The 21,405-nt window shown below is 64.0% G+C and overlaps 1 protein-coding gene across 2 annotated transcripts; it reads right to left on the bottom strand.

Annotated features, from left to right (window-relative positions):
- Positions 1-348: 348 nt before the first annotated feature.
- CCNE1 (cyclin E1) lies at positions 349-7,137 on the bottom strand. Of its 2 annotated transcripts, XM_036432731.2 has the most exons (12): positions 6,883-7,134; positions 6,378-6,442; positions 6,181-6,268; positions 5,912-5,980; positions 3,464-3,609; positions 3,239-3,374; positions 2,485-2,631; positions 1,513-1,608; positions 1,267-1,401; positions 1,085-1,196; positions 845-1,002; positions 349-702 (listed from the first exon to the last, which is right to left on the bottom strand). In XM_036432731.2, the coding sequence occupies exons 2-12, from the start codon at positions 6,416-6,418 to the stop codon at positions 580-582; spliced, it is 1,251 nt and encodes a 416-aa protein (XP_036288624.1). In that variant the 5' UTR covers positions 6,419-6,442; positions 6,883-7,134; the 3' UTR covers positions 349-579. The 2 variants fall into 2 exon arrangements, with proteins under 2 accessions (XP_036288624.1, XP_045435776.1); XM_045579820.1 differs by lacking the exon at positions 349-702 and having other exon boundaries at positions 845-988; positions 1,081-1,196; positions 6,883-7,137.
- Positions 7,138-21,405: the final 14,268 nt, after the last annotated feature.

Genomic DNA, 21,405 nt, shown 5'->3' with positions numbered 1-21,405 from the left:
AGCCCTGCAGGCGGGGTGGTGGGAGCAGGGCTGGGGAGCCGCACTCGATGGGGCCGGGGGCGGGGCGGCTGGCCCGAGCTCCCCCGGGGGAAGCCTGGAGCTTAGGAAGCGGCGTTGGACCGGAGCGGCCCGCAGCCGCACTCGCCGCCGGCGCCGGAGGCCAATGAGACACCGCGTGGAGCCAGCGGCTCAGACAGGGTGACCTTTATTAAAACAGGAGTCGTAGCAGCACTTAGAACAAGTTCATAAAAGGCATGTAAGTTACCAATGATAGAGTGGAGGGCGGACCCCCAGCACCGTGGGCCCCGACCGGAGGCCGCGGCCCCAGCCCCAGCCCCAGCCCCAGCCCCGCGCTCCGGCCCGGGAGCCATCCGGTCAAGCAGCACCCTCCTAGCAGCAGAGACGCGTCGTGTCCGGAGGTGGCTGGTGTACTTGACCCGCTGGTCGCACCATCGAGGCCGCGGGCGGCGCTCCGTCCGGTGCCGTCCACAGAGGGTGCTCGGCGCCCGGAGCTGGGGCGGCCTCCGGCGCGGGGCGGGCAGGCACTTGGGCACCACTGTCTTTGGTGGAGGCTGGCGGTCACTCCGGCTCCGGCTCGCCACTCTGCTTCTTGCTGCTCGGCGGGGGCGTGAGGAGCCCGGACGGGAGGGGAGAAGCCCTATTCTGCTCCGACAATATGGCTTTCTTGGCCTGCGCTCTGTCCTGCAGACAAGGACAGAGTGTTACGGGGAGAGGGTGTGCTGCTTCCCAGGGGTGAGGGAGGGGGAACAGCAGAGAAGAATCCAGAAGCCCGGCCGCACGGGGCTCAGCGCAGGCCGGCCCTCCGGGGGAGCCGGGCACTGACCAGCAGGTCCAGGCTGCTCAGGTGGGTCTGGATGTTGTGGGCGTCCTCGGGCGGGACGCCCCGGAACTGCTTCAGCTTCGAGCTCCCCGTCTCCCTGACGACCATGGCGAAGGGGATCATCCACTTGACGCACTTCTCGATGTTCTTCCACGTCAGCCCTGGGGGACACACACGTCAGCGCCGGGGGGGGCGGCGGCCGGAGCCTGCGAGCGGGAAGGGGGGCGGGGAGGGGAGGCGCACCTGAGACCTTGTGCGTCAGCTCGGGGCAGGAGAAGTGGTACAGGGCGGACGCGGCCAGGACGCCGTAGGGGAACTCTAAGCAGCCCACGTCCAGCACGCACAGGTCCAGGAGCTGCGGGAGACAGTGCTGAGCGGGCGGCCGGGCCGCCGGGGGCGGGGGCGGGGCGGGGGCGGGCACCCACCTCTGCGACCTGGATGAAGACGTCCTGCGGGTACTGGGGCAGGAGCACTTGGTGCATGTCGTTCAGGTAGGCCACCTGCAGGTACACGTTCAGCCAGGACACGATGGTCAGGGGACCCAGCTGCCACTTCAGAGCCTGCGGGAGAGGGAGGGAGGCTGTGGCTGAGGAGGGAACAGGGAGCTGACGGTGCAGCCGCCCCGGCCGCGGTCGGGAGGGCGCGGCGGACGCCCCGGCAGAGCGGGTCACCTTCATGATGATCAGCTCCATGGTGAGGATGTCCTCCACCGAGCAGGCCCCGTCCGTGACGTACGCGAACTGGTGCAGCTTCGGCGGGTAGATCTCCTGGAGGAGCAGAGCTACTGGCAAGAGCCCCTCGCCATCCACCTCCTAAAGAGCTACTAACCGGACGCATTCCCAGGGTGGCGGCGGGTACGAGGAGGAGCACGGCCAGGGAAGGGGGGGGCGTGGCCGGGAAGGAAGGGGGTACATTGCTGGGATACATGCAGGCCCACTCCAGGGGTTCACACTGCGTGAAGGGAAAGAAATGAAACACCCACCCTCACCAACCAGTCAATCAATCAATCAATCAATCAATCAATCAAACTTCTCCTCGCTGGGGGGAGTCTGAAAGGTCCCTCTTCCAGCACTGGGAGAGCCTCTTTGGATGCTCTCGTCCGGCAGCTGCACTCCTGAGGTCAGGCCCACCTTCCCCACTTGTCAGACACGTGACCCTGAGCGTTCACGCACGCACGGCTTCTCGCCCTTCTCACTCCTGTTCAGGGTCTGTGTGTGCCTCAGTGCTAGGGGCCTCACGTGGGAGATGCAGGGTGTGCGGTGTACACAGTGGGCCTCGCCCCCATCTCGGTGGCACTCGGGGCAGCATGAGCCCTACCTGGGCAGCAGGCAGGCACCCCGGGTCCAGCACGCGCCCCGGGCAGCAGGCACGCGCCCCGGGCAGCAGGCAGGCACCACGGGTCCAGCACGCGCCCCGGGCAGCAGGCACGCGCCCCGGGTCCAGCACGCGCCCCGGGCAGCAGGCACGCGCCCCGGGCAGCAGGCACACGCCCCGGGCAGCAGGCATGCGCCCCGGGTCCAGCACGCGCCCCGGGCAGCAGGCACGCGCCCCGGGCAGCAGGCACGCGCCCCGGGCAGCAGGCACACGCCCCGGGCAGCAGGCATGCGCCCCGGGTCCAGCACGCACCCGGGCCCGGCACGCACCTCCAGCTTGGCGGCGATGAACAAGGCCGAGATGCCGACGAGCTGCAGCAGCGTCTTGACGATGTTGTGCTGCGAGGCCATGTAGCGGTCGAAGAAGTCCTGCGCCAGGTAGAAGGTCTCCCTGTGCAGCTTGTACACCTCGCACACCTGCGGGGGCAGCAGGGGCGGAGGCCGCCGGGCTGAGGAGGACAGGCCGCGGGGAAGCGCTTTCCTGCCAGGACTCCCGCCGGCCCCCGGCAGACCCGGGAAGTGGACGCCGAGGAGCGAGCTGCGACCGCTCAAATGCTAGGATTGTGGGTGCCGCCCCCTGTGAGCGTCATTCCGACGGGGAGCACCAGCCGTTTCCTCCCGCCGGGCAGCGCGCCTGGTAAATACAGCTCCCCCCCCCCCCCCCCCCCCGGGGCCGGGAGGTCAGCCCCAGACACCACGGGTGCAGCCGGGTCCTCGGTCAGGGCACATACGAGAACCAGCCGGTCAATGCGTAAATCAGCGGAACAACAAACACATCATCTCTCTCTCTCTCTCTCTTGAAATCAGTAATACATTTAAAGGAAGAAAATAAAAGCAACCACCATGCCCAAATGCTCCTCCAGGGGAGGCAGAGCTCTGGGAAGCAGAGTGAAGGCCCCAGGCTGCGGGTAGGCTCTCACTGGGACACAGACTACAGCCTCGGACCGAGGGGGCCTCGCCTCCGGCCGCCCCCAGCGGCGGGGCCTCTGAACGTGCCGGGGGAAGCCCGCGGCGAGCAGCTCACCTCCATCAGCCAGTCCAGCAGGATGGCGCGCATCCTCGGCTGCAGGAGCGGGTGCCGCTGCAGCAGGTGCTGGTCGTGCAGGTACCGCATCTCCTTTTTCAGCATGATCATCCACACCTCCTCCCGGTTTGCCCAGCTGCGGGGACCACAGCAGGGACAGGCCGGGTCAGCGGGCCCACGCCACGCTGCACTGCGCGGGCCGCGGGGCGCAGGGCGGGCACTCACTTCAGCAGAGGCAGGGGTGAGGCCCGGGGGGGCCTGGCGCAGGGGTGCTTGTGTGCGGAGGTGGGGTACGCCACTTCGTTGTCGTCCTTGTCCGGCGTGGGCATCAGGGCACAGGGGTTCCCACAGGCTGCGCCGCCCGCCCACGGCTGGGAAGGAGAGGCACTGTCAGCTGCTGGCACGCCACCTCGCCGGGCAGGGCGCCGTCCCACACGTCTCACCCCCAACACAGCAAGCTCAGGGCGCAGGGCACACGCCCGCCAGGCCGGCGTCTGTCCCTCGCTCGGCCCAGGGGCCTGGGACACGGATCCGTGTCTAGAAAAGGAGCCGCACCGATCCTCCGACCGCCTCCTCGCACGAGGGTCTGAGCAGCGACGTGCGGCTCTCAGTCCCCCCAGCGAAAAGCACCCGGACCAGTGCAGCACCCAGGCCACGGCAAGGACCCCAGGGCTGAGGTCCCTCCGTCAGGAGGCAGGTGCGTTTTTAACAAGATCAACTCATCCACAAAAAACGTCTCCCGGGGGGAAGGTAGTTTCCGATGGGACGTTCTGCCATGACCACTCCATCCACAGTACGAAGACGGAGTGTAAATGCATCTATACCCCGCCATTCCAAGCGGGACCCCTCCCCGGGCTGCGGGCCCTCCGAGTGCATCTGTCACGGGACCTCGTTCTCATCCAGAACGGAGCACACAGGCTGCCTGCCCGTCACACCCACGGAGCCGCGGAGACGGGGGGCCCAGAGACCCCGCAGGCCCCGCTCCTGGGCTAAGCGAAGACTCCAGCGTTAGACCCCAAACAACGGGCGCTGCTTCTAAAGGTGCCAGGTATGGGGTTTTACCAGCTCTCAGTGCCTGGGGAACACTCAGGTCATTCCGCCACTTAGGGATTTTCTCCTTAAAGCAATCATCCTATTCTCACAAAGCCTATGACCGGTTAAATGTTTGTTAAACGTATTGGGGTAACGCTGGTTAGTCATACAACGTAAACCTCAGGCGTGCAATGTTCTGACACCTGCATGGCCGTGTGCGCTCCCCACCCGAGGTCTGGACCCTCCCAGCACCCCGTCAGGGCCTGTGCTTGCCCCTCTCTCCTGTCCTTCTCCCCACACCCCCCCTAGGGGAGCCCCCATCCTGCTGCTTGTACACGACTGATCTCTTCATCATAAAGTTGAAGATCGGCAGGCTCCGTTCCGGTCAGGGCCGCGAGCCTGGGTTGCAGGTTTCCGGGGCACGTGCCTCGGGCAACCACTGATGTGGCCCTCTCACATCAATGTTTCTCTCTCCTCCTCTCCCCTCCCTTCCACTCTCTCTCAGATCAATGGGTAACTATCCTCCAGTGAGGATTAACCAAAAAAGAGCCCAAACAAACACACACACACACACACACACACACACACACACACACGCCAACCAGCGTGAAGCTGTGTTCTAAGGGGAGAAAACGAAGGGAAGATCTCGGGATGCACGTTGTTACTGCCTGACCTAAGACGGCCTATTTCTTCTTCTAACAGAGAAGGATGCCTCCACCCCCTGGCTCACTGTTCCATGAGCCAGCCCAGAAACGCTCGGCCCCGGGCCTCCTGCGCAGGGCAGCGTGCGGGCGCCCTGCGGGCACTGTGGCCCCGCTCTCCCCCGCCCAGCCGCTGGCCGCAGAGGATGCGCTGCCTGCGGCTCACTGGCCAGGGTGGGCTCCCGCCCCGCTTCCACCTGGGGGGGCGTCGGAGGCCGGCGGCCTGTGTGGAGACAGACAGCCCTGCTGAGCGGCCATAACTGCCGTCTGCAGCCATCTCTGAGGCGGGGAGATAGTGCGCACTTGTCCTGCCAGGAACTTCTGATATTACGGTGATATCATGAGCATCAGGCGATTTGGCGGGAAGTCCACGAAGGAGGGGCAGAGACACGGCCAGTCAATAACAAATATGTGTTGAGACACACTTAGTACACACGATGTTCCCCTAACCCCTGGCCTCCGCCGGCCAGGCCCAGCCCCGGCTGCAGGGACACGGCAGGCGATGGCTGGATGGGGTCGCACTTTAAACCTGGCCTACGGGCAGCAGGAGGCCCTCAAGCCCCCGGAGGCGCAAGCACAGGGGGACGCCATGGGTGAGCCCATGCAGACCGCCATCACGGCCCCCAGGGCGCGGGCCCACAGACAGCCAGGCCGCCCCGCCCGCCCGCCCCAGCTGCACAGGGCCCTGGGGAGGCTGCCTGAGGCTCGGTTTCCTCAAGGGCAGAAAGGGGAGGACCGGCCGCTCCACGTCCATCCTGGTTCTTCCACACGTGGCACCACGAGAAACACAAGCCCTTCCGGGCCCCTGACAGCAGGCACTGCTCGGCCCCAGGAGGCGGCCGACAAAGCCTGGGCCATCGGCGGCCGGACAGCATGGGACCCGCTGACCGCCGGTGGGCCAGCCCTCCCCCCACCCCCCCACTCGGGGCGGCCCTCCTACCTGATCGTCCTCCCGGCTCGGCCCAGCCCTGTCGATTTTGTCGATTTCCTCATCGGGGTCCTGCAGGAACTAAGGGGGGACCAAGCCACCCCGAGGAAGCACGCCGAGCGGAGCGGACCGAGATGCACCGGGAGAGGGGAGAGGAAGCCGGTCAGGCTGGGAGCAGCCGCAGGGTGCCCCCTCTCCGCACACACGTGGCCGGGGCCCAGCCTGGGACCAGGTGAGGTGGGGGCCGGCCGGGCACCCCCACCTGTCTCCTTTGTACTCACCACGGCCACGTTCGCCTTCCTCTTCCTGGAGTGGGCCGAGGCGTCCGCGCCACTGTCCTCCTTCGAGGGGTCCGGCTCCTTGGCATCCCTGCGCGGCGGGGCGGGGGTGAGGGTGGCGGGGTGAGGGCGCTGCCCCAGCAGCCCCCCTGCACCCCATCCCCACCCCACCCCACCCCCCACCCCCGGCCCGCACTCACCTCTCCCTGCTCTCCCGGCTCTCCCGGCTCTCGCTCGGCATGGCGGGGCTCGGTCAGACTCGGGCCTGGGGCACGAAGCGGGCACGGGGTGAGGCGGCCGCCAGGGGCCCGGGCGGCGGCGGCCCGGACTCCCCTCCCCCGCCCGCGCGGCACAGGCGGCGGCGGGAGCCTCCCTCCCGGGCCGGCCGCCGGAAAATGGCCGATGGGCCGGGTGGCCTGTCACCCGTGCGCCCCCAGCACCCGCGGCTCCGGGTCCGAGCTCGGGGCGGCGGGGGGGCCCGACACCCCCCCAGAGCTCCGCCGGCCGATCGCCGCGCTGGGGGCCCGGGCTGCCTCAGTCTCCCCCCGAGCACCTCCCCGGCCCTCCCGGAGCCCCCGGCCCGGCACCCCGCGCCTTCGCCCCGCACCCACCCCGGGACCCGCGCCCCGGCGCCCCACCCCCACCCCCACCCCCCCACCCCCGGACCCGGAGCCCCCGCCGCCGCGCCCGCCGCCGGGGCCTCACCCGAAGCGGGTCCGCGACAGGCGGGCGGCACGCGCCGAGGCGGCGGGCGGCGGGCGGCGGGCGGCGGGCGGGCGGCGGAGGCGGCGGCGGGCGAGCGCGCGGCGGCGGCGGGATCCGCGCCTGCCCCCTACACCGCGCTGGCGGGCGAGCCGGCTGCTCCTGCGCCCGGCCGCGAGCGGGACATTTAAAAATCTCGGCGCGCGGAACCGGCCCCCGGCCCGCCCTCGCGCCCTCCCGCCACCCTCCGCCCCGCCCCGCGGGCCCGGGCCGGCCCAGCCCGCCGCCCGCGCCGCCCTCCGCCGCGCACACTGGCCGAGGTGCCCGGCCGCCGGGGGCGTGGGCGGCGCGAGGCGGGGCCTGAGGCGGGGCTAGGGCGGAAGGGGCGGGGCTATGTAGGCGTGTCTGCGGGTCGGGGCGGGTCTTGAGGCGTGGCTAGGGCGGAACGGGCGGGGCTATGTGGGCGTGTCTTGCGCCGGGGGCGGGGCCCGTGACAGGGCCTGCGCGGGGCGGGACGCGGGAGGCCGGCTGGCCCGCGCGCGCGGCGGAGGGCGGAGGGCGGGGCCCGCCGGGTGGACGCGGCCAGGAGCCGCGTGGCCGGCGCGGGGGTCCTGTAAACACGGCGGGTGGCCGGCCGGGGTTGGGGCCCGGCCGCAGTCCTGCGGGTTCGGCCCGTGGCTCGGGTTCGGGCCCGGGACCGGTCCGCGAACGACACGCCGCCCGTCCGTCCGCCGGGCCCGCGCGCGCGCACCGTCCCTCCCCGCACGTCCTTCCCGCCCCCGAGACGCAGGGTTCCGGGCCCGGGATTGGGGCGGGAGGTGCCCAAGGTCACCGCGCCAGGGCGCTGGGCCTGGAGCCAGGGCCTCCCGCGGGAGACAGGCCTCCGCCCTTCCCCTTCCCCTTCCCCGCACGTGTGCATCCGTCCATCCTTTCATCCATCCATCCATTCATTCATTCATTCATTCATTCGGCCGTAGTCCCACACCTTCCACGTGCGGCCCTTCCCGCCAGCGGAGCATCGCCAGCCCTCGCTGCCCGGTGGGATTCCACGTGGCCCTCTGTAGCGGGAAGCACTGTGAGCGTTTCCATTCGCCCTTGGATCCCACGCACACTCCCTGCCTGGGCCTCCAGGAATCCCCGGGAGCTGGCTCCCGGCCCCTGAGCCTCCTTTCCTCCCTTCTCCTCCCTCAGCTGTCCCACCCTCTGCCCTTTCTCAGCTCAGGGCCCTGGAGCTTGTCCCCAGCTCTGGCCCCCGGGGCTCCCCCTCCTTCCGAGAACCAGGAGGTTTCAGGGGCCATTGACTCTGAGCACCCTGCTCGCCAGGAGTCCTCTCCCCGTCGTGGTCCTGCTGTGGTTCCCCCACACCCGATGTCTCCCGCTCCTCGGCTGTAGCCTTGTTGGGAGTCCCTCTCCCTGCCTCGTCTGTCTCCTTCCCTGCGGTATGCCCCCGGATCTTGGCCTAGAGCCCCGAGGAAGGGAGACGCTTAAATCCTATCTGGGAGAGAATGCCTGAAAAAATATTCTCAGATCAAGCTTTTGAGGAGCTTACACGTTAGTGAGAGAAGAAGGTCTAGAACAATCGCAGCTGGGAAGCACCTGCACTCGGCTTCTGAAAGAAGCTAGCAGAGGGCTCTGAACCCGCCCAAGGCCCTTCCTGCAGCGTCTCCGTTCCCCTGCAGCTTCCTTGAAGTTCGAGCCTGGGACTTGTTGAAGACTAACTGTGCCACCTCCAGGAGTCCCCTGCTAGCAGGTGGTTGGCCTTTCAGAGGTCAAGGCGCGGAGGTGACTGGCTCAGGTCGGCTCGGGAAGGCATGGGACCCAGGCTCCTGGCCTCCCCACCCGGTGTCCTTCAGTCATAACGGTAACAGGTATCATAAATGAGAACTCCAAAGTGGCAGCTTTGGACTAACCCTTCAAAGTGTTCTCCCAGGTACAGAATCCTATAACCGTGGTCGGCAAACTGTGGCTCGCGAGCCACATGTGGCTCTCTGGCCCCTTGACTGTGGGTGGCTCTTCCACAAAAGACCACGGCCTGGGCGAGTCCTTGTTGAAGAAGTGGCGTTAGAAGAAGTTTAAGTTTAAAAAGATGTGGCTCGCCGGAACCGGTTTGGCTCAATGGATAGAGCATCGGCTTGGGGACTGAAAGGTCCCGGGTTCGATTCCGGTCAAGGGCATGTACCTTGGTTGCGGGCATATCCCCAGTAGGGGTGTGCAAGAGGCAGCTAACCGATGACTCTCTCATCGATGTTTCTGACTCTCTCTCTCCCTTTCTCTCTGTACAAAAATCAATAAAATATATTTTAAAAAAAAAAAAAAAAGATGTGGCTCTCCGAAGAAATGTCCATCGTTGTGCTGTTGACATTTGGCTCTGTGGACGGATGAGTTTGCCGACCGCGGGCCTATAATGTTGAGACCGTGATGGTCCTATTTTGGGAAGGCAGTTACCTTCCTACGGCGAGGTAAGGAAGTGAGGCCCCGCACAGAGGAACGGCTCCGTGAGTGACCGTTCTTAGCACAGCGGTAGACGAGAGATTTCCAGAGAAGAGACATTGGGGTGGGGCGGTCTGAGAGAGGAGACCTTGGCACCACCCTGCAGTCAGGGGCTCAGGGTTCCCTGTAGGCACCTTGATGGGCAGGGCGTCTTGGCCAATCCGAGCACCACATTTCTGACCTTGCCATTGGTTCAGGGACGGACACGTGACCTGAGCTGGGCCAATAACGCCCCCCCCCCCCCCCCCCCCCCCCCCCCCCCCCCCCGCCAAGTGCTGCTAAGCGGACAGAGAAGTGGTTCTGGTACCAGGACGCCATCTTGTCGCTTGGGGTGATGGGAAGCGGGCTTCTGATTGGTTGAGTTCCACTCAAGCTCGGGCCTGGAGTCCTGCGAAGGACGAAGTTCCCGGATGCTGGAGCCCGGAATGAGCGCCTCCTGTTTGTTGGGCCTGTGGGGGCTGGGTTTCTCGTGACTTGGATCCAAGTGGGTCACGAGCGAGTGACAGCGTGATGACCCTCCACCTCGGACCCGCAGGCCCCCGTGGGGCAGCAGAAACAGCCTCAGCAGCGTCGAGCGGCCTGGCCGGTCAAGCTTCATGCCCCGAAATCCCGACCTGCCCCGCGGCAGCCTCCTTCACCTGGGGGTGCGCCTGTCCACCCGCCTGCAGCCGCTCCGCGCGGGGCCCAGGAGCCCCCAGCCCCTCACGTCCTCAGGGGACAAGCGGGCGCAGCAGGCCCGAGTGCAGACTGGCACTGGGCCTGGAGGCTGACGGGGCCGGGCAGGGAGGCTGGCAGCGCGGGACGTGGAGACACAGCGCCCTGCCCTCAGGCGAGGTGCCCGGCTGCGTCTCTCCTCGGGGAAGGCCAGCTTCCTGTGCCCTCACCTCCTCAAAGGCCACTTCCTGTCCGCTCTCCTCCTCGGGGAAGGCCAGCTTCCTAACCCCTCACCTCCCCAGTCAAGACCAGCTTCCAGAGCCCTCACCTCCCGGTCATGAGAGCAGCGACAGGTCATGTCACAGACGCACTTCTGCTTCCCCGGAGAAGTCTGGAGAGGGACCGGCCCCGAGGGCCCTTCTCAGAGCCCGCCCTGCCCCGGGGTGTCGGCCACCCCGTCCCCCGCAGCCTGGTGGTCTGGGCCAGGCTCCGGCTGGGGTGCAGGAGGCCATCCATCAGGGTGCGTCTGGGAGAGAGGCCTCCTGCGGCCTGGCCTGTGGAGCACGGGGAGCCGGGGCTGGAGGGCGGGGATGGCGGGGTGAGGGTGGGGGACCCAGGCCTGGTGGGAGCACCGGGTCGGCTGTTGGGAGTAGATGAACTTGGCCGTGGGGAGCGAGGGTCTGCCTCTCATGTCACCCTCGGGGGTGAGATCCTAGGGACAACTGAGGATCAATGCCAGGACAGGTGACCTTCTCTGACTCCCTCTCCAGCACCAACCACATAGCCAGGGCGGCTCCTGGGCACCTGCACCACCAGGTGCTGATATTTTGCTGTTTGATTTTTGTTGCTCTTCACACATACACACTCATACACACACACACTCATACACATTCACTCACACACAGACACTCACATTCATACACTCACACATGCTCTCACTTTCACACACTCTCACATTCATTCACACACACTCGCACACACATTCACTCACACACTCACACACTCAAACACACACTGTTGCTGTGCACGCGCAGACATCAGGAAGCGCCACCCCCAGATTCTCCTCCGTGTGCCCCCAGAGGAATGCTCCCCTCGATAAACAGAGGGCTTGCCCGCCAGGACGTTCACGATGATCCATGACACCGCCTGAGGTCTCACCCGCAGCCAGGCGCCCGTTGTCCCGCGGTGGTTGTCACAGGATCCCGTCCAGCCCCTGCTTTTCGGTCTCTTTCAAATGGAGCAGCCCCGCCCCCACCCGCCATGCACTTTGGGCAAGTCCAGCCCAGTTATCTTCCAGGACATCATTCGCTCCGGATCTGCCTGGCGGTTGCAATTCTTGTGCTCTCTTCTTGTTGTTTAAAAAACAGCTTTATTGAGATATGATATGCATACCAGATAGTCACCCATTCAGCCCGGCCAGTGGTGAGCAATTCAGCCCGGCCAGTGGAGCTCAGTGGTTAGAGCATCAGCTCATGCATGAAGGGTCTTGGTTTCCATTTCCAGTTCAGGGCACGTACCTGGGTCACAGGCTACTGATCTCTCCCTCTCTCTCTCATATCTCCTTCCCTTTCACTCTCTAAAAATCAATGGAAAAATTATCCTCGGGTAGGGATCAACAAAAAGGAAAGTAATAATAAAGTAAGCAGCCAAAACCGGTGTGGCTCAATGGATAGAGCACCGGCCTGCGGACTGAAGGGTCCCGGGTTCGATTCCGGTCAAGGACATGTGCCTTGGTTACGGGCACATCCCTAGTAGGGGGTGTGCAAGAGGCAGCTGATCAATGACTCTCATCGATGTTTCTAACTCTCTATCCCTCTCCCTTCCTCTCTGTAAAAAATCAATAAAGTATACTAAAAAAAAATGTATGTTTTTATTGATTTCAAAGAGGGAGATAGAGAGAAACATCAATGACGAGAGAGAAGCATGGATCAACTACTCCTGCATGCCTCCCACTGGGGATGGAATCCGAAACCCGGGCCCTGACTGAGAATGAATTAACTGTGACCTTCTGGTTCATAGGTCGATGCTCAAACACGGAGCCACACCGGCTGGCAGGAGAACCCGGGCTGGCACAGCACCCACACCAAAGGAGCCCATGCCTGCTCAGTAGAGGGATGGCTCCAGGACCCTCCCGTTTGGCCCACTTTGGGAAGAATCATCATGGTTCCCGGACTGAGGGGCTGGCACCCACCTGGAGGAAGTCCCCCTAGGCTGGTGGCCCTCTGCCTCCAGGGACCCTACCTGTGCGGCAAAGGCTGATCAGAGAGAAGAGAAATGACTCCTTCCAGGTCAGGCACCTCAAGACCCAGTTCTCAGCAGAACCACCAATGGCGCCAAAGCAGGGAGCCTGCGATGGCAGTGACAGAGCTGAGCTTCCTGGGGCCCTGCCCTCTTGTTAGCTGACCATTGGTCCATTCTTCCCTCTATCCACCCATCCATCCATCTTTCCATCCATCCACCCATCCTTCCTTCCTTCCTTCCTTCCATCCATTCTTTCATCTATCCATTCATCCATCCATCCATCCATCCATCTTTCCTTCCTTCCTTCCTTCCTTCCTTCCTTCCTTCCTTCCTTTCATCCATCCATCCTTCCATCCATCTTTCCATCCATCCATCCTCCCATCCATACTCCCACCCATCCTTCCACCCATCCTTTCATCCATCCATCTATCCATCCATCCTTCCTTCCATCCATTTTTCCATCCATCCATCCATCCATCCATCCATCCATCCTTCCATCCATGGGCATGGACTGGCCCTGGATGGATGACACAGTACAGGGCCATGGCTGGAGGGATGAGACAATGCACACCCAGATGTACTGTGACGTGGGGACCCCAGATTCAGCGCTGGCAGGAAGTGAAGTAGGCGGGGTGTAGGACAGCTAGGCATAGTACCAGCACAGGCATGGGACCCCTTAACCCCCTCAGCCACCAGCGCAAACACCTCCTCCTCCTGCTCACCGCGGCAGCCAATCTGGTCCAGGCTGAGGCTGCCAGACACGGGAGTGAGGCCGTGCGGGTGGGCGGGGAGGGAGGGCGCTACGTAGGGTTTCCAAGAAGAGGCGACGTTTGAGTGGGTCCTGAGACCAGGTAAAGTACACGCCCAGGGCCGGGGTGTGGCGAGGAGAAGGAGCCCCACACGGCCAGGTTTGTATGCTCTGGTGCTTTATTTCCTGTCCCCTCCTCCCCTCCAACAGCCACTGCCATTCCTCCCCTCGCTCCAGGTGCCAGTGGGACTCTGGAGGATCCCACACATGTGCACACGTGAGCACAGATACACACACATGAATGGAAACCCTGGGCCCGGGTCTCATCTGTGTGTTCACTACTGCAGCGTGGCACCCACACTGGGTGCTCGTAAATACTGGCTGAACAACAGGAGAAGGTGCCTATTGAGTGAGTGAGTGAGTGAATGAATGAGTGAGTGAATAAATGAGTGATGAATGAAAGAATGGGTGATGAGTAAATGAATGAGTAGATGGATTAATGAGTGAGTGAATGAGTGAGTGAGTGAGTGAAAGAATGGGTGAATGAATAAATGAATGAGTGAATAAGTGAGTAGATGGATTAATGTGAGTGAATGAATGAGTGAATAAACGAATGAGTGAATGAATGAATGAGTGAATACGTGAGTAGGTAAATTAATGAATTAAGTGAACGTGTGAGTGAGTGAATGAGTGAATAAGTGAGTAGATGAACTAATGAATTAAGTGAATGAGTGAATGAGAGGGACAAGTGAGCCCGGCTTCAGCATGGTGGGGTTGGGAGGCGGGAGCGAACTCCAGCTTATGCTGCTTTTCCTTCCTTTAAAATAATTATTACTTTTTAATGACAGACGCATGCGCGAGGCATCCCGCGGGCGGGAATGCGGACCTGTCCGGTAAGACAAACGTCCCCCTCCCTCCGGCTCCAGACCCCTCATTCCAGAGGCGACGTGGCTGCCGGTGTGGAGTGCTCCGGTCCCCGGCTTTCTCTGCATATTTCACATACTTGTGCGTGTGTGTGTGTGTGTGTGTGTGTGTGGTGGGAGTGCTGTGCGTGTGTGTGTGTGTGTGTGTGTGCGTGCGCGCGCGCCCCTGTGTGTGCCTGGTCACAGTATGCAGCATAGTTCCATAGGTTAAAAATATATGTAAATGGTAGAACATTGTGTGTGATGTTTGTTCCTTAATTTATTTTAACTTTAAAAAACAAGCAAACATATCTTTATTGATTTCGGAGAGGAAGGGAGAGGGAGAGACACAGAGAAACATCCATGATGAGAGAGAATCACTGACCAGCTGCCCCTGCACGCCCCACACTGGGGGTGGGGCCTGCATCCTGGGCCTGTGCCCTGACTGGGAATGGAACCCTGAATGGTTCCCAGGCGGACGCTCAGCCCCTGAGCCCGCCGGCCAGGGGTACGAGCTTTCCTTCTCAGGAATGACGTTTCCCGGGGCTCCCCCATGACAGAGCCCCCCTCCTCTCCCGGAGGCTCTGGCCCCGCCCCCGGGCCCTGGTGGCGTCCTGTGAGTCCCGCAGCGAAGGCCTCAGCGCGCCCTGTCCGCTCCTGCGGCTCAGAGAGCGGCGACGGTGCCGTCCCCGTCCTCAGGCCTGTCCTGGCGCCTGGTGTCCGAGGCCGGGAACAGCCCTGGAGACCCAGGAGGGTCTCAGCGAAGGGCCTCTCCCCAGAGGAGGCCCCGACCGGGGCGCTTCCCCAGGACCCACCAGGCACCTGGCCCTCGGCGAGGCCTGGCTCTGCTTAGGGGCTCCCAGGCCGCCCCGCATTCGCTCAGATGCTGGGCCAGCCATTCGTTTGTTCATTCATTCATTCATTCATCCATCCATCCACGCATCCACCCATTCATTCATTCATCCTTCATTCATCCACCATTCATCCATCCACACACCCACCCATTCATTCAGCCATCCTCCCATTCATTATCCATTCATTCATTCATCCATCCACCCATTCATTCATTCATCCACCATTCATCCATCCACCCACCCACCCACCCACCCATTCATCCATTCATTCATTCATACATTCGTTCATTCATTCATTCATTCATCATTCATCCACCTATCCACCCATTCATTCATTCATCCACCATTCATCCATCCATCCACCCACTCACCCATTCATTCATCCATTCTCCCATTCATTCGTCCATTCATTCATTCATCATTCATCCACCCACCCACCCACCCATTCATTTATCCATCCATCCATCCATCCACCCATCCATTCATTCAACGTGTAGGGCCCGTCTCCACCAGGCCCTGTGGGCACAGCCACACTGAAATCTGTTCTCGTGGGGAGAAGCAAGCGATCAAGACGGGGCAAAGGGAAGGAGGGGGTCACAGTGTCTGAAGGGGCCATGGGAAGCCCCCAGGGGAGGGGAGGGGAGTGCTGGCAGCTCCCAAGGGGAGCAGCTCCCAAGAGGAGCAGCCGGGAGGGGCAGTCCTGCGGGTGAGTGCATTCCCGGGAGCTAAGTGGGAGGCGGGAGGTGAAGGAGCCGTTTGTTTCCAGATAAGAGCACAGGCCGGGCGGCTGCGCCAGCGAGGAGGGGAGAGGGCAGGGGCCGAGCGGGGCCACGGAGGCGCCAGCCTGGACAACCTCAGGGCATGCAGAGGCCCCGGTGGGTGTTTTTTAAAAATATGTTTGTATTGATGTCAGAGAGGGAGGGAGGGGGGAAAGGGGAGAGAAACATCCGTGATGAGAGGGAATCCTGGGCCGGCTGCCTCCTGCCCGCCCCCCACTGGGGATCGAACCCGCAACCTGGGACTATGCCCTGACCGGGAGTCCAACCGTGACCTCCTGGGTCATAGGTCAATGCTCCACCCCTGAGCCACACCTGCCGGACTAAAAACGATTTAAACACCATTTGCCAGCTCTGCTCAGCTCCCATGGGCTGTGCCTGGTGGGGCGTGGGGAGCACAGGGGGACACCCTGAGCCTGGCCTCCCCCCCCCAGCCTGCCAGGGCATGAGCCCCTCCCAGCCCCGCACAGAAGGCACAGGGGCACAGACTGGGGACAGGATGGTGCCCACCTTTTCCCTGGAATGTCCGGAATGTGGGGCAGGAGGCACCCAGGCAACCCCTTCAGCGGGGCCTCCTCCTTCCCATCTGCAAAATGGGGACCTGCTGCTGCCTCGGGCCCTGAGGCTGCCACCTCCTCCCACCAGCCCTGCTGCAGGAGGCGGACCCCACGCTGGCCGCCACGTGTGCCCAGGGGCCTGGGCGAGGCCGGGGCCAGGCTGCTATTCCCTCCGGCTTCTGACACAGAACTCAGGGAAGCCCGGATCCGCAGCCCCAAGGGCGCCCTGCCCTGGGAGGGGCCCGGGGCCCGGGGAGGGGGCTGGGCCTGGGGAGGGGGCTGGAGCCCGAGGACGGGCCGCGCCCGGCCGTGAGGAGCCTCTCGCGGAAGTGCCGGACAGCGTGAGGGCCGGGAAGTCTGATTACCTCCATCTGTTTTCATGGAAGCTTCTGGGCAGCTGGGGGAGAGGACGTGTCAACAGCAGCTGCTGGGGAACGGGCTCCCGCGTGCCCGGCCGGGAGCCAGCAAGGCCCTGGGCGGCGGGACAGGCACAGAATGGACAGGCACCGAGCGGGCGGCTTTGTGCCCCTCGTCCGGCCGCACAGAAAGTGCCCCTGAAGAGCCCGTCCACTGGCATCGGGGCTGGGCCTCGGGCGGGGCAGGGAGCTGAGGCCCGGGCGGGAGGGGGGGTTCCCGCAGGCCCCCTCCCTGGCGGATGGCCTCCTGCTGCCGCGCCGGCCTCGTGCGGGCCTGGCGGTGCCCGCCGGCTCTCAGAGGGGCTGCCACGTCCCACCAGCCCCACCGCAGGAGGCACATATATGTGTGTGTGCTTACTGACTCCAGAGGGAGGAGGGGGGGGGCCATGAGCTCGCTCAGCGGTAAGGCCGCCTGAACCCACTCTGGAGGCCAAGCCTGGGCCCGGGACACGGACTGGGGAGCAGAGGCTGGGGGCCCCGTGTCAGGAGGGGGAGACACCCCCTTCCCAGGGCCGCCCTCACGGACCCGTGGCCACCGCAGCCCCACCCCCACCCGCCTGGCTGCCGCCCGGGCCCTCAGGAGGCTCTGGGCGCCCCTGCTCGCCGCCGGGATCGTGGGGGCGGGTGCAGGGACAGGGCAGGTGGGGTGGCAGCCGCGTGGGGGTCAGCACCAGGGCCGGGCACGGAGGCAGCGGGCAGACCCCAGCCCTCACGCCGGGCGGGGCCTGCGGCCTGAGCAATGCCAGGGAGTCAGGACTCTCTGGGCGCCAGCCCGTGTCCCCGACATTTCCTGGGGCCCAGCCCCAGCCACGTGCTGGAGGCCGGGGGCCGGGGCCCGCGCAGACCCCCAGAGACCAGCCCGAGGACGGTTATGCTTCTTCCACTTGGGGGCTGGGGGGCGGGGAGGCCCAGACCTGCTCTGCTCCCCTCCCTCACCGTCCTCTGGGAACGTATGGGGCGGCCCCTTAGCTGGCACTGAGGGGGATTCTTTTTAATTTCTGAAGACATTTTTATTGATTCGGAGAGGAGAGGAGAGGGAGGAAAACATCAATCGTTTGAAAGAACCACGGACCGGCTGCCTCCCACACGCCCCCTACCTGGGATGGAGCCACACTCGGGCCTGGGCCCTGAGCGGGAATCGAACCCTGACCTCCTGGCTCTGGTCAGCGCTCCGCCCCGGAGCCAGGCGGCCGGTGCATTCAGGGACTCTGTTCCCGCTGGGCCGGCTCGGAACCCGGGAGCCGGGGGAGCCCGGAGGGGATGTGGCTGCTAGACCCCCCCTGAGGTTCTGGGCCTCGGCAGCTTGAGGAAAGGGGGGAGAGAGCTGCCTTTTCCCATGCGAACCCCCCAACCACGGCGACGGTGAAGCCAGCAGATGAAGCAGAGAAAGTGCCGGCCACTCGAGACCCTGTCCTTCCCCGGTGTGTCTGTGTGTGTGCATGTGTGTGTGTGTGTGTCTGGAGCCCTGTCCTTCCCCGTGTGTGTGTGTCTGTGTGTGTCTGTGTGTGTGTGTCTCTGTGTATGTCTCTGTGTGTGTCTCTCTCTGTGTGTGTGCGTGTGCATGTGTGTGTGTGTGTCTGTGTGTGTCTGTGTGTGTGTCTGTGTGTGTGTGTCTCTGTGTATGTCTCTGTGTGTGTCTCTCTCTGTGTGTGTGCGTGTGCATGTGTGTGTGTGTGTGTGTGTGTGTGTCTGGAACCCTGTCCTTCCCCGTGTGTGTGTGTCTGTGTGTGTGTCTGTGTGTGTGTGTGTCTCTGTGTATGTCTCTGTGTGTGTCTCTCTCTGTGTGTGTGCGTGTGCATGTGTGTGTGTGTGTGTGTGTCTGGAGCCCTGTCCTTCCCCGTGTGTGTGTGTGTCTGTGTGTGTGTGTGTGTCTCTGTGTGTGTGTGTCTCTGTGTATGTCTCTGTGTGTGTCTCTCTCTGTGTGTGTGCGTGTGCATGTGTGTGTGTGTGTGTGTGTGTGTGTGTCTGGAAGTCCTGCCCTTCCCCGGGTGTGTGTGTGTGTTTGTGTGTGTGTGTGTGTGTGTGTGTGTGTGTGGAGGCCCTGTCCTTCCCGGGTGTGTGTGTGTGCACCTGTGTGTGTGTGTGTGTGTGTGTGTGTCTGGAGGCCCTGTCCTTCCCGGGTGTGTGTGTGTCTGTGTGTGTCTGTGTGTGTGTCTGTGTGTGTGTGTGTCTGTGTGTGTGTCTCTGTGTATGTGTGTGTGTGTGTGTCTGGAGCCCTGTCCTTCCCCGTGTGTGTGTGTCTGTGTGTGTGTGTGTCTCTGTGTGTGTGTGTCTCTGTGTATGTCTCTGTGTGTGTCTCTCTCTGTGTGTGTGCGTGTGCATGTGTGTGTGTGTGTGTGTGTGTGTGTGTCTGGAAGTCCTGCCCTTCCCCGGGTGTGTGTGTGTGTTTGTGTGTGTGTGTCTGTGTGTGTGTGTGTGTGTGTGTGTGGAGGCCCTGTCCTTCCCGGGTGTGTGTGTGTGCACCTGTGTGTGTGTGTGTGTGTGTGTGTGTGTGTCTGGAGGCCCTGTCCTTCCCGGGTGTGTGTGTGTCTGTGTGTGTCTGTGTGTGTGTCTGTGTGTGTGTGTGTCTGTGTGTGTCTCTGTGTATGTGTGTGTGTGTGTGTCTGGAGCCCTGTCCTTCCCCGTGTGTGTGTGTCTGTGTGTGTCTGTGTGTGTGTCTGTGTGTGTGTGTGTCTGTGTGTGTGTCTCTGTGTATGTGTGTGTGTGTGTGTCTGGAGCCCTGTCCTTCCCCGTGTGTGTGTGTGTCTGTGTGTGTGTCTGTGTGTGTGTGTGTCTCTGTGTGTGTGTCTCTGTGTATGTGTGTGTGTGTGTGTCTGGAGCCCTGTCCTTCCCCGTGTGTGTGTGTGTGTGTGTGTGTGTGTGGAGGCCCTGTCCTTCCCGGGTGTGTGTGTGTGTGTGTGTGTGTCTGGAGGCCCTGTCCTTGGGGGGGTGTGGGCGGGGGGAGCAGCAGGCAGTGCCAGGCGGGCGGCCTGCTGGTGAGGCAGCGGCACGGGCGCCCGCTCCCCCATCTGCACCCTCGCTGCCTCTCACACCAGCTGCGCCGCACAGACCGGCTGCGGGCTCGCTGAGGCGTGCGGGCCGCTCCGGTATTTGTGTTAAAATAGCATCCGAAAACGCGAAAATATTGCTATTTCTTCCCGCCTCGACTCTGCCACTTGACAAGCTGGGAGCAGCGTCTGTCTCCCGAGGACCAGGCGCTGAGGGTGCTCTGGGGGGCTCCCCGGCTCCCATCAGCCCAGCGTGGGGGCGGGGAGGCCCACCCGGAGGCCTGGGGTCCTGCTTCCTTCTTCTTTTTTAAAATGTATTTTTATTGATTTCAGAGAGGAAGGAAGAGAGAGAGAGACATCCCTGAGGAGAGAATCCTGGACCGGCTGCCTCCTGCACGCCCCACACAGGGACCGAGCCGCAGCCCGGGGCTGCGCCCTGACCTCCGGGGTCACAGGTCGCCGCCCGGCCACTGAGCCCCGCCCGCCCGCCCGCCCGCCCGCCCGCCCGGCCCGCTTTCTCCCCTGAGGTGCTGGGCCAGGCTCCTGGGGGGAGGCCCTCCCTGAACCCGGGCCCGGAGGCCCCTCTGCAGCCGCCTCCGGCCCGCGCGCCCTCTGATGGTCAGCGACGGTAGTGCAGCCAGGCTCTGCCCAGGGCCCTCTGGCCAGCGCCGGGGGGGAAGGGCCTCTGTGGGGCGCGGGCGGGCACCAGGCCGCCCACCCGATACCCAAGCCCCTGCCGGCTCGTCCCCGCAGCCTCTGGGTTAGGTCCGTGGGGGCCGGGACACAGGCCCAGCTGGGACGGGACCTTACTGGCGGGAGCCAGGGCCAGACCCGGAGATTCCAGGCCCGTATTCCTCCCTCCCCACCCAGGCCCCAGGCGAGGGCGCCGGGCCGGCGAGGGGAACTGGCTGGTCTGGCTGAGCCGGGTTCCTCATGCAAATCAGGCCTCGGCCTTCTTATCTGTGAAATGGGTGCACTGGCTCTTCATGCAAATCCAGCCTCGGCCTTCCTATCTGTGACGTGGGCGCCACTTTGTGTGCGTGTGGCCTCAGATTCCAGGGCCCCTCTCCCCAGGGTGCTGCTGGGCGGGGAAGGGGAGACGTCCGTGGTGGGCACAGGGGGCAGGGGGCCACGTGGGGGACTCCCTAGAGATTCCCCCACTCCCGCCCCGAGCCCTGGCCCACAGTGCCGCCTCCCCCTGGGGCCCGGAGGCCAGCGCCTCGATCGCAGGGTCTGGGAGAGGACGGGGCCCGGCTGCACTCTGCCTTCGATAGGGGGTGGGGGCCCTGCTCACAGGCCCAGCGGCAGGCAGGCTCAGGCCCTCCCTGGGGCGTGGGGGCGGCATGCAGGGCGCCCACCCAGCTGGGCCTGGGGCCGCCCTGGCCAGGTCCCAGCCGGAGCCCGGGGGCCGGGGAGCTAGTGTTGGGAAGCAGGGAGGGAGGAGGGGCTGGGGGCCAGGCCTGGCGTCCGGGGCCCATCCTGCTGGCCCGGAGGCGCCCCCTGCAGTGCGCCGGGTGCAGAGCAGGTTTCTTTCTGCCACAGGTTTCTGCTGTTGGCTGCTCCCATGGCATCTCCCTCCGGTCTGGCTTGGGGGGGGGGGTATGGACCCATCGGATCTGTTTCTGGGGCCGATGTTCACAGGAGGCTCCTGGGACGGAGGCTGGGCCATGGCGGGTTAGGGGGGCCCTTCCCCCTGCAGGCGGCACGGGGTTCTCTCCTCCTCAGAGCCCCCTTCGGTGCCGGCGCCCGAGGGAGGGAGCAGAACCTGTGTCTGGACCAACTTTTCCTAAACAACAGACAGACCTGGGCTCGGGGGAGGGAGGGAGGGAGGGAGGGAAGGAGGGAGGGAGGACAGAGGGAGGAATGGAGGGAGGGAAGGAGAGAAGGGGAAGGGGGAGGGA

This window comes from Pipistrellus kuhlii, unplaced genomic scaffold (assembly GCF_014108245.1).
Source record: "Pipistrellus kuhlii isolate mPipKuh1 unplaced genomic scaffold, mPipKuh1.p scaffold_m20_p_117, whole genome shotgun sequence".
Lineage (NCBI taxonomy): Eukaryota > Metazoa > Chordata > Mammalia > Chiroptera > Vespertilionidae > Pipistrellus > Pipistrellus kuhlii.
The sequence above is the reverse complement of the archived record's forward strand: the minus strand, read 5'-3'. Positions and strand labels throughout refer to the sequence as shown.

What these genes read in the sequence shown, in the direction of transcription:
- CCNE1 (XM_036432731.2), bottom strand. Translation starts at nt 6,418, where the DNA reads ATGCCGAGCGAGAGCCGGGAGAGCCGGGAGAGCAGGGAGAG. An exon ending in TCTTCATCCAGGTCGCAGAG is followed by an intron (nt 1,197 to 1,266) that starts GTGGGTGCCCGC and finishes TGTCTCCCGCAG; the next exon opens with CTCCTGGACCTGTGCGTGCT. An exon ending in GCTGACGCACAAGGTCTCAG is followed by an intron (nt 1,003 to 1,084) that starts GTGCGCCTCCCC and finishes TGTGTCCCCCAG; the next exon opens with GGCTGACGTGGAAGAACATC.